A 12,312-nucleotide genomic window follows, 5' to 3' on the forward strand; every position below is an offset into this window, starting at 1 on the left:
GCCCAAATATTGTAAGTAGAAAAAACTATCGAAAGGACCTAAACATCAAGGACGAAAGTTCTGTGCTGTAAAACGTGTAGTGTCGTTTAATTTGTAAAACACTGGGGAAAATGCAACTCTGACTGCCTGTAAAACAAAACCATGTGTATACACTGGTCACACACAAAATGGCGTCAGCAGTCGAACACGAACACTAAGGAATTTTTCAGTGGTGTCTGTGTCTGTGAATTTATATTGGGGGTATAAAAAACTGTGTGCGTTATTTTGTTTATAAATTTAATTGCAAATACGGCACATTAATACACAGCGCGTACACACACCTACACCTACACACATACCAATTCAAAAGTGCGCTTATCAATGAATTGAATTTGAGGCAGCAAGCAAGCAGCAGCTAAGAAGCACGCCAACGCCAACGAAGTGAATTTTTCGAGGGAACGGAAAAAAATGGCGCCCGCCTCAGCCACAGAAGCAAGTTGACTTTCTTTTCGGTGTGTTGTTCGTCGCCGTACTCGTCGCTCGTTTTCGTCGCATATTTTTGTCGCGATCCAACCAAGAGAAAAAAAATAAAGTGAAAAATAAAGAAATAATTGAAAATTGCATCTTAACGCGCGACGTTGACGAATTGAAGGAGGCTAGTATTTTGTACGTGATTTTGTATAAATACATACATACATATAATACAAATACAAGCAACAGAAAAGTGCAATTACATTTGCGTTTGGAAATTTTGCGCTTTTTTCTCTTTCGCCTCCCCCTTTTTCTGCTTTGCTTCATTATAATGTGCGCTGCACAGAGCAATCCGCACTTCAGCTACGCTTGGAATATTGCAGACAACGGCAACCGTGCCGCAGAATCCGTTTTGGAGATATCGCCAAATTTTAACTACACTGTCGGTGGGGAATCGGTAAGTGGAGTCTCTCAATTTGTATGTATACATCAAGAATTTCCTTCGTTGCATATTATCAATTCTTCGTTTTTTGTATTTCTTTTGCATTATTTTCTTTTTGTCTTTATTCTTTTATATCGAGTGCTTTTGCAACTACAAGCTGCTTTACTAAATAACCAATCGACCCAACGAGCCAGCCAACCTCCTATCCCCCCACCTCCCACGTAATAATGTTGCTGTTGCTTTCCTACAGCGAATCGTGTTGTGTCGTCTCTACACATCCCCCCTGTTGCCCACCCAACGTTGCTGTTGTCTTAACAACAGCGCCACATACACACAAGCAAACCAATTAGAGATGGTCGCATGACGTGGTCTCGTGTGCGCAAATTCCACGGCTTTTGCAAAAGTTACGCGCACAATTCACGAACAATAATATCTAAATAGATTTTTTTTGAAATTCTGTTTCGTAAATTTTGTAAACATGCGTACATATTTGTTTATGCACACCTATTGATAAATATACACAGTTACAAGTAGCAATCGTGAAGCAAATCAGATTGGACGATGAAATTGTCGTCACGTTACCATCTCTAATACAGATACAGCTACGTCGTACGTTCGCTCGCACACTCGTTGGTTTTCATGCGCCGTGTATGTATAAGTGCATCGGACCTCTATCTGTGTATGTACGTATGCGGAGTTGAGCGCGTGTATGTATACACGTACGATATACATACATACGTGGAGAGGCGCAAATACAAGAAAAAAACAGCTACATATACTTTTATGTAACTGCGTTGGTCATGCGAATGCGAGCGAGTGTGTTAGAATTCTTTTACCATACATTTATACGAAATTTTTTCGTTTCCATTTCATTCGTAAACATTCATAATTTGGTATTTGTAAAATGTATGCGTACGCGTATATGTACTACATTCATTCGTACGTACGAACGTACGTACATATGTATGTATGTTTTTACCTACATATGCATGTAGAGCTGTGTGTATGCAAACAAACAATAAATACGCACGTTGCGTTGCACATGCGGTAGCTGGGCAGCTGATTTTTGACGCATTCCCAACTCATGCTCCTAAGAGCATTTTAATTTGCAATTAATGAATTTGGTATATTTATTGGCAGCTTGGCGTTGGCAAAAGCAATCGATAGACATAATAATCGATAAATAACTTGATAATTTTATATTAATCTAATAATTTACTGTACATTTACTGAATATTGGTTTTTATTTTGCGTTTCTGTTCATTTTTTGTGCGTACATTTTGTTTTTTGTACAACACAAACAACAACTTTGTTATACAATTGGCAGTACATTTTTGCTTTGGCATGAGAGTGCAACCCTGTTTCGCTGCGTTTTCTGCCTGCCTCTTAGCGCGCACACGATTGTGAATACATACACACACACATGCAGAATTTACGTTTCGTTGTGTTTGAATTCGCCGCATGCGCTGGCAACCATTTTGTGTGCATGTGTGCGGCAGTCTTCAATTCGCCGTTCGTTGAATGTTCAACACCAATACAGACACACACACTCCCAACTCAACACACTCACGCACACCACTAGTGAGGCGCTCTCTCACGCACGCATACACGCCCAGTTGACACATCTGTATGCGTGGGGTGCGTGCGTGTGTTTTGATTACACTTGCTTACGTTTTGGCGCTCAACAAACTGTCAAAAGTCCAATTGCACAGAGACCCAGACTGAGCGAGCGCAGTGGAAAAAAAGCGCGCGCTTTATATTGACTGCTCTGCTGTCTGGTGTTTTGTATGGTGGTCTTCTTCTTCTCGTTCTTCGACTACTGCTGCTGCCTTCTGCCGCTAGTGCTGCCTCTGCCGCTGTTGCTTGCTTCCCTTTCATTTGTGTTATTATCAACTGTTGCCGCGCCGCTGCGCGCAGGTGTAGCGTGTTGTTAACAAGGCAAAATGAACAACAATAAACCGCAACATAAAATACAATACTTTGAACCAATTTGCAGTCGCGACTGTACTTTTTGTACTAATCATTTAGCATAGCATTAGATTAATAACCTATCTAACCAAACCAATAAAAAATAAAACTTAAGTATTTCGAATTAATGAATTGTTGTATGCAACGTCGGATCATCAGTGTTGAATAATTCTGAAAAATAATTGCACTTGCATTTCCTGTAATCTGTTCGGTTTTTGGGGACAAATCAATATCAATATCAATCAATCAACCAACAACTAACAACAGACATGAACAAAAACGAAACCAAAAACAAACCAAACCAAACCAAAACAATCAAGAATATATCAAGTACAGTACTTACATATATGAAAAAGCTCTCAAAATAACATCATCTTCATAATGATCATCACAGTTTGTGTGGAGGAGTTTTGTTCATCCCTACACACATGCATTTATTGTGTGCAATGCATTGCAGTCGAGTCTTATTGAAAACAATGTGTACCCACCTATTTTAGATGCCCTATCTGTTATCCACGGATGGATCATTGGCCGTACAAAAGGATGTTAAAGGTGCACTTGCTGCCAGCAATAAGGGCAATGTCGTCCGTCGTATGTTCGTGGTGAATGACTCATTTGCGCCCGGAACACAAAGGTGCGTTTTCAAGAATTGCAACAATAAACGGAGTTAAAAATCATTAAATACAAGAACAAACAAAAAAAAAAGAGATCAAATTAAATCAATATCAAATAATAACTCCACATTAAACATGACAACAACAAAACTAAGCCTCGTTATTTCCCTTCTGCTTCGATGCTCTCTCTTCTCTCTCTTTCTATATCTATCCATCCACAGAGTGATTACCACAGGCGCCGCATCGACGGTGGTCAAAAAACAGGACTCTGGTCAACAAGTGTTGAGCATAAATTCGCTCGATAAGAACTGTAAGTGGTCGTTATGAAAAAAATCAGTTTAAAATCAGTTTGAGAAATCAAATATCCGTGTTGCACGCGTTGTTGATGTGTTGTAATCGAATCTATCGATTGTTCAGTGGGTTTTTCGCTAATCGATTGTTTCTCTCTCTTCTTTACACTTTCTATTTCTCACTCACCTACTTACAACTCGCTACTTTCCGCTCGCTCGCTGTAATCCCCACCGATTTACGAAATATGTAATATCCTCCGATATATCTCTTCTCTCTCTCTCTCTCTTATTCAATCTCTGTGTGTGTTTTGCTGTATTTTGATCTTCTTGTATTGCTGTCACGCATTACTACCACCACCACCCCCCTCACAAACCTTTTCCCCCCAAAACACTCCCCCCTCACTTTCCCCTAAAACTCACTCATTCACTCACCACTCATTTCATACACGGCGGCGGCGGCGGGCGGCGGGCGGCGGGCTGTGGCGTAAAAAATAGATCTATTAGTCGATCAGGCGACAGCGGCAGCAGCTGCAGTTGCGGCAGCAGGTGGTGATCCAGCGGCTGCTGCGCATCATCATACATTAACAAATGGCAGCATTGTTGACGCCAAAACTGGACAAACTGTATTGACAACGAGCGCCGCTGCGGCTAAGTCGCATTTTAGCTCAATTGGAGCACTGCATCTCACCCAAGAGGAGTGCAATGAGATCTTAATCAAACGCGCCCTTGCAGCCGGCCACGGCCACCATCAGACGCACACACTCACCGCTGGCGACGGAGCGCACCACCATCATTCGACGGCGCCAGGCGCGACACCAAGTAAGCATCTCAAAATCTGTGTTGTGTTCGATTATCTTCTCCTCCTTCTCCTACTCTCCTACTCTGTCTCTACCGCTACACTTTTTTGGCACTCTTCTTGGTACTGGTTACTACTCGATTCTCGTTGCTTTCCCGTTTCGTTCCGTTCCATATCGTATCCGTATCGTATCGTACCGCTCTGTTTCGTTCCATTCCGTTGCGTTGCAGATTTGCATTGCATTTAAGTTACGTTACGTTGCGTTACGTGTATGTGCTACCGTTACAATATATCTTACGTTGCTTTACGTATATTTGGTTCTTACAATTTTATTTCGTTTGTAATTGTTTTAAATTTTTGTTTTCTAAAATAGTTTTGCTCTCTTTGTTTTTTTTTTTTTTAATTGGTTGCTGCTTTGTTGAGACTTGCGTTTTTTGTTTTGGTTCGTACTTTTGATTTTCTTTCTTTGTTTTCTTCTCTTTTATTTTTTGATATCTTCCTTGAATTCCATTTGGTTATTGTTCCGTTGGCGGTGCAACAACACTCTTAGGTGACATACTTCCTGGTATTTCAGTTCAAGTACAGAAAGTAATACAAGGACTCGAAGAGAACGAGGACTCACAGGGCGAAGCACCCAACTTAAAGTTGGAGCCAGGCACATTAGAATTGTCCCCAAAGACCGAACTACAGGAATCAATGCATTTCAGCGAAGTAAGCTCCACAATTATGTTACAATTACAATTACAACAACAATTACACTTACACAAACACCAAACCAAAACACACATTTATTCACTCGATATCAATGCAGTCCTTCACATATTGAAATGAAATATCTGTTAAAGTAGTGCGATGAATTGTAATCAATGTTTTTTTTCCTTCTTTCGTTTTCCGTGGTTTCTCTCTGTTCTTTTTTAGACCGACGCCACCATCAAGAAGGAGCGCCCGTACAGCTGTGACGAGTGCGGTAAATCCTTTCTGCTCAAACATCATTTGACAACACACGCACGCGTGCACACAGGTGGTTGTTCTTGTTCCTAGCACATACCTATTGAGCCACCGAGCAGGTCTAATCAAATCCCCTGTTGTTTTTTGGTGTTCTCCCTCACTGCCGTGTGATGCACGTTCACGTTCGGTGTGTGTTGGTGGGAACATTTTGCAGGCGAACGTCCACATATTTGCACCCATTGCGGCAAGAGTTTTGCGCACAAACACTGTCTAAATACGCATCTATTGCTGCACTCAACCGATCGGCCATATCAGTGTCAGGAGTGTAAGAAGAGTTTTACCCTTAAGCATCATCTGTTGACCCACTCACGTGTCCATAGTCGCGAGCGGCCATTTGTGTGCCAGGAGTGCGGGCGAGCATTTCCCCCCTCAAACGTCACCTGGTGACGCACAGTAAATTTCACGCCGGCGAACGACCTTACGTCTGCGAGGAATGCGGTGAAAGTTTCGCACAGGAGAATCACCTGATTATGCACTCGCGGTAAGTTATTCCCCAAAAAAATTGTACATAGCAGCTTTGGTATTAATTCAATCTTTAATTGCAGCTTTCATGGTTCATTGAATCCATTTGTTTGTGCTGACTGCGGAGCATCTTTTCCACGCAAGTTTCAACTGGTTAATCACGGACGTATACACGGCAAAATACCCCATTCCTGTACGGTTTGTGGCAAAGAATTTCTACAGAAGCGAACGCTAGTTTCCCACATGAGGTAAGCTTATTCTTTCACTATCGCTGTCAACTCTATTGTATTGACTAATCGTTGCTCTTGTTTTAGGCGCGTACATACCGGCGAGCAGGCGCATCCCTGCGTAAGCTGCGGCGAGGGTTTCCTCACCAAGGCGGAGCTGCATCAACATGTGCGTGCAGCGCACAATGGTGTCAATCCCAATACGAGCAGCGCCACCATAATAGCCAATCAACAGGTATGTATAGCCCCGATTTTGAAAGCTGTGTGCAAGCGTCAAGTTTAATTAAATTGAAATTTAAGCAGATACAACAGCCGCATCATCACCCCGGACATCCGCAGACTATCACCGTTGTCAGTAATCCAGCAAACTCAACGCTGCTCACCGTCTCCACAACTGATGCGAATGGTGTGGCACGTCCACAATATGTTTGCCGGTTCGTCATGATTATTTAAACCAATTTCATATTTCTATAAAACTAAAACCCACCTGTTTTTATATGTGTTTACAGTGAATGCGGAAGCGCGTTTAATAGTCGCGAGGCGCTCGCCTTGCATTTAAGATTGCACACAGGCGACAAGAGCCTGATGACAGATTTGTGCGCATTGACAGCAGCGCTACCAGGTCACTTCTTGAGCACAGCAAGCCTCAATCCGGGCACAGTGGTAACCGCCAATCCGAATCTGGTGGCACAGAGTCCAGTGCCCGTGCAAATCATATCGTCCACCGGTCAGGTGATGTCACAGACCACGCTGGTGCAGGCCGCCAACTCGACCCATCCGCAAGCCGTTGTCACCGCAGTGCCCACGATGCCAGTGCACGGCCAACAGCATCTGCAGCATGTGCAACAACAGCAGCAGCAACAGCATGTGGTCACCGTATCGCCGGCCAACAAGCCCAAATCGCATTTCTGTGCCAGTTGCGGCAAAGGATTCGCTGCCAAGCACGGCCTAATGCAGCACAATCGACGACATCCCAATGGCGGTTGCACGGTGCGCACTCATGTCTGCGAGTGTGGAAAGGCATTCTTCCAAAAGAATCATCTGATGCTGCATCAGCGCCAGCATTTGGAAACAAAGCCAGCCATATCGCAGCAACAGGTATGCTAAGTGCCCAGTGCCTAGTGCCTCAGCCTTTAACCCCTCCAAAAAAAAACCAACCAACCAACACAATCCGACACCCCCATGCATATATATATATTTAGAAATATATTTTCCATATGATTCAATGAATTCCGTTACATCGATTTAACTGCTTTGATCAACAACGATTAAGAAAGAATTGAAAAACAATAAGATAAAGATCTTGCTTAGATTGTAATTATAAGCTTAGTTTTATATTGTGTGGAAGCAGCTGCCACTTAGTTATGCAATCTAATTAGTTAATAACTAACTATGCAATTGTTACCGAGTATCAAAAACAAAAAAAAAAAAAAAAACATCAACTATAACTACAACAATAAAACTATATATGCTTCTTATACCGTTGGAAAGTCTAAAGGCTTTTGTGTCTGTCTGTCAAGAACTTTTGTTTCGGGGTATTTTCTACTTTTCGCTAAAAACTCTTATCTAACTCCGTCTAGCTTATACTTTAGTTACCATAGTTAAAACTGCAATTGAATTACACAATATATAAATACATATCTACTACATTCACCTCTTGTATTGCGTTACTCAATGTTCTTATTATCATCTATGTAAAACAATACAAAAAAAAACAAAAACACAAAAGAAATGAAAATATGTTGAGAAAAGAAAACAAAATATGATAAATGCATTACCTCTTTTTTTAACTCCGAATACTTGCAGCTTGTTGTACCAACTACTTCTTACTAAATAAACAAAAGAATATGAATAAACCGATCGACAGATCAACTGAACAATATAAAACAAAAAGTTACAAGAAAATTACTTAAAACACTATCTCTCTCTCTCTCACACAAACTCACACACAATCACATACACGCACATGCACACATCGCAGAATTTGTTAAATAGCAAAAAAGAAATGGAAAATCGACAAAAATATTAACTGATGAGATACACACATTTGCATGTTTGTATTGTGTGCGTGTGTGTGTGTGCGTGTGTATGTGTGTTGTTTGTGTCGCAGATATTGAAAAGATGATTGATCGTTAAACCAATAAAACCCATATAAACAATATGAACAAATAGATCAAATACTACTACAGTAAAACGTTAATACGTACGCAAAAAAGGCTTCACTGTGCGCGTTTTAGGTGTGTATGAACAAACCTATTCAAAATTACCGATAATTGTTTGTAATCAAATATGTAACATTATCTCACTGTAATTATTGTTGTCATGTGTATTTAGATGTATGTACCTATTATTATAATTATTTGTTGTGTGAATTGTGCCTGTGTCACTCTCTCTCTCTCTTTGTGTATGTTCTTCCTTTGAGTCTTCTAATTGTACATTCTCTTTATGTCTATCCCCAAATTTTCTGTTCTATTTGTTGTAGTACCTTCATTTAAACCTGTCCCAAAACAACAACAATAACAATTACTTTGCTGTGAGTCTTGGATTCCAATCAATTGATATATACATCTTTTTTTTTTTTGCTTGAGCGTACTTTAGTTTAGTATAATGATTTTTTTTTCTTGTTGCATAGTGCATAGAAGAGAGCGAGGTTAATGACGCTTTGAAATTGAGTCGAAAAGATATCCTAAAGTTCTCGACTTTGAACACTTCTTACAGGAGGCCGATGTGCAACAGCAACAGCAGCAGCAACAACAACAGCAAGCAGCAGCTGCGGCAGCGGCAGCTGGACAGCAAGCCGCTCAGGTTGAAGTTCAAATATTGCCCGGTGGCCATGGCAAGGTGATTAAATATGAAATCTGCCGCAATGTCCTGCAGGAGGAGCAGGCGGCACAACAGCAGCAGGGTTCAATGCATGCGGAATAGATGCGAGCGATTCTGAGGAGGATCAATAGAATCACAAACAGCTGACAGACGTTTTTCTTGTTAATTCAACACACAACAAAAAAGAAGTAATGATTATTTTGAGCATTTTGTTTCTAAATTGTTTTGTAAATATAAATAAAAGTCCCCACGTGCAATGGCAATTGCCAGGCGATTGATAGGTTGCTCTCCAAACAGACAAGACACACACACCACACACACACACATACATATGTACACCCACCCACGCACACAAGCATATATATATAAATAATAATAAATATATAGATAACACTAATTGTATGAACCAGGGCAGCTTTTTTTTGCAAGCCACACACACAAACACAGCTAAACACACACAGAGCAGAGATAAATGAGAATGTATGAAATAAGCGATTCCCTTAGTTGTAATAATTTAGTTACCGTTTAGATATAAATGAAACACCTAGACAACTAAATAGTTAACTAGCATTATATACAAACAAACAAGTAAATATATATGTTATGTATATATACAACACATATATACTCGATATATATATATAAATACAGATGTACATCAAAAATACATTTATACAAAATACATAATGTAACTGTAACTCCTGTTAATTTTTGTGATGTGTTGGTCGCATCTAAAACAACAACCTCGATAAGTTGCAAAGTTTTTACCCGATAATTTTTCAATTGAAACATTTTAAATACTATAATAATAATACACACACAAACACACACATATAACGCTAGATGTAAGCATACATATATCGCCTAACTGTAAACTGTGTATACATATTAACAAGAGTAAATAAATAAGCATCAACAACAACAACAACTACAACTATGTTTAGATCTAGACATATAAAATATAATAACAACAATAATAACAATAATATTATTATTAAATACGTAAAACAACCCAATGAGAACGTCCTCTTAATGGCTGGACGTCATTGTGGGCGTTTGTCCAACAATATTTCAAGATTTGTACATATAGAAATGAAGCAAAAATCAAGTTAAATTCAACATGTTGCATGTTGCAACTGTAACTACAAAATACGCGTATGCTATAAGTCAATGAAAAACAGGTCTAACGAAGGAAAAAGGAAAAGCAAAGAGTATATTTCAAGTATAGCCGGTTCGTTTAGGCGGACGCCCACATCGCCGACGATACTTGGAGTTGGAGTAGGTGCCTGGCACAATAACTAAAAAATACTAAAATCCGAAACTGAAATTCAATTTGAAAACACAGCAGCAAAAAGAAAAGAATTGAATGGCAAATAAGGAAGGAAAATATGAATACAAGAGAATTCTATACAATTAGGTATATCTGTAGCTGTAAGTTACACAAGTTGTATAACAAATTGTAGACAACCACAACACACGACAAATTGGGCAAAATTTTTTAAACGATTTGCTTATAGACACACATACATACACACACACACACACACACACATAACGTTCACAGTTGCAGTTCCATCAATCAATGCACGCTTTTTGTGGCGAACAACAAATCTATTATCAAACTGTAAAAATAATACGAACTTATTATACCTTATACCTAGGAATGCAAAAGTAAATCGATAACATAATCCGATAAATAGATGAGCCTAAAATTAAGCGTATATTTTAATATGTAAGCCTTAAAGAAAATACGACTATGAATAATAAAAAGAAAATGAAATGTGTAACTGTACACCCAAAGATGTTCTATTTAATCTCTATCAAGGAAGACTCTGAACGGAATATTCCTTCTAATCGAGTCTGAAACCAGATGGTAAGTTTTTTTTTTGCCAATTATTTAACCTTTTCCGTTGCATATACTTTGGTGTTAGTTATCAGTATGTTCGAATTAATGTCATACATAATTGCAAAAATTGTGCAAAAAAGATTCAACAATACACGAAACCGGCTAAAAGATAAGAAGACTACGATTTGGCAACAAATACATTGACAATGAAAAATATTGCCAAAAAAACTCGAGCGTTTTTTGCAAATGTATTAATAATTTATTTATAGATCCGCTGATTAAACAAGCCAACCAGCCAACTGGTGTTTGTTGTTGTGAGTCAATGGAATTGCATAGTGAATCAGTCAAGCGAATAACTTGGTCAGTATTCATCGGACAGTTTTCTCGCTTCTCGTTAAATCCATACGAGGAAATGATAAAGTAATACTTCTTATACAAATACTGCTTGTAATATTATTAAATTTGTATCATAACAAGTTTAGCTAAACGAAAAGTTCTCAAGAATGTTAGGTAGCTAACGTTTAATGCATGGAAAAAGGTTAGATAAGATACACAATACGTGTACATTCAGTTTGGTTTGCGATAAAACAAAAATGTTTAGCATTTTTATAGCTTGTACCCATTAAATTTGTTTTCGTAATAAGTACTAGTTCATAAGAGACAAGATATTATCTTTACAAGATAGTAAAGTTTTAAGGAAACTTCCTAATGATCCATTACATTTCTGTAAGTTTAGGTTTAGTTTTGTTACCATTCCAGTCCAGGGTATTTTCAAGCCAGTTTTTTGTTTATTACCTGTTTGCTATCATTTTGGGCTAAACGCAAAAACAATTAGTGTTGTTTTTTACATGAAGTCACGAAGCCACTAGCCAAAACCAAAAACCTTTCGACCATATGGCCCATACCAATTGACGGCTCCACAAACCAGTCCCAGAAACGCACGTAGAAAATGTTTTCGCATTCGAATTCGTATTTAACAAACGCCGATTACTGGACATTCATTCAGCGATTTGAATTGTTTATAATTATTTAACTAAATATACTGACTTTTTAATGTACTCGTATTTATTCTACAATTACGTGAGGCGTCGCTTGCATGACGTCACTGTCAACAAAAAAGAGAGAGCGGGGCGTCATGCCTTATAAAGAGTACCTGTAAATTATGCATGCAATTTTGGAACCCAAAAAAGTGCAATTCCCTGACAAGTGTATGCCGAATTTTCGGCATTCTCCCAAATAAGGGCTTGACATGGTCTCATTTTATTTTTACCTTGATATGATGGCAGTTGATATGTTTTATTTGCTTTTGGGGTTTAGTTTCTTTTCTCGATTGCTGGAATTAAAATTAATTGAGTGGCGCATAAATTGTATTCGTGCTCGCCTTCA

The 12,312-nt window shown here is 39.0% G+C and overlaps 1 protein-coding gene and 1 long non-coding RNA gene across 2 annotated transcripts in view; one reads left to right on the top strand and one right to left on the bottom strand.

Annotated features, from left to right (window-relative positions):
• LOC133845953 (uncharacterized) overlaps positions 1 to 12,312 on the bottom strand; it is an 86,158-nt gene that overhangs the window by 30,249 nt on the left and 43,597 nt on the right. The gene's annotated exons all lie outside the window — the stretch shown is intronic.
• Positions 169 to 9,668, top strand: LOC133845942 (zinc finger protein 569). Its single transcript, XM_062280607.1, is given in 13 exon segments — positions 169 to 907; positions 3,358 to 3,494; positions 3,696 to 3,784; positions 4,260 to 4,583; positions 5,111 to 5,271; positions 5,479 to 5,581; positions 5,723 to 5,931; positions 5,934 to 6,049; positions 6,114 to 6,278; positions 6,345 to 6,492; positions 6,561 to 6,691; positions 6,767 to 7,355; positions 8,976 to 9,668. Coding segments are annotated over 13 exon segments (2,505 nt in total). The 5' UTR covers positions 169 to 781; the 3' UTR covers positions 9,183 to 9,668.

This window comes from Drosophila sulfurigaster, chromosome 3, assembly GCF_023558435.1.
Source record: "Drosophila sulfurigaster albostrigata strain 15112-1811.04 chromosome 3, ASM2355843v2, whole genome shotgun sequence".
NCBI classification, from domain to species: domain Eukaryota; kingdom Metazoa; phylum Arthropoda; class Insecta; order Diptera; family Drosophilidae; genus Drosophila; species Drosophila sulfurigaster.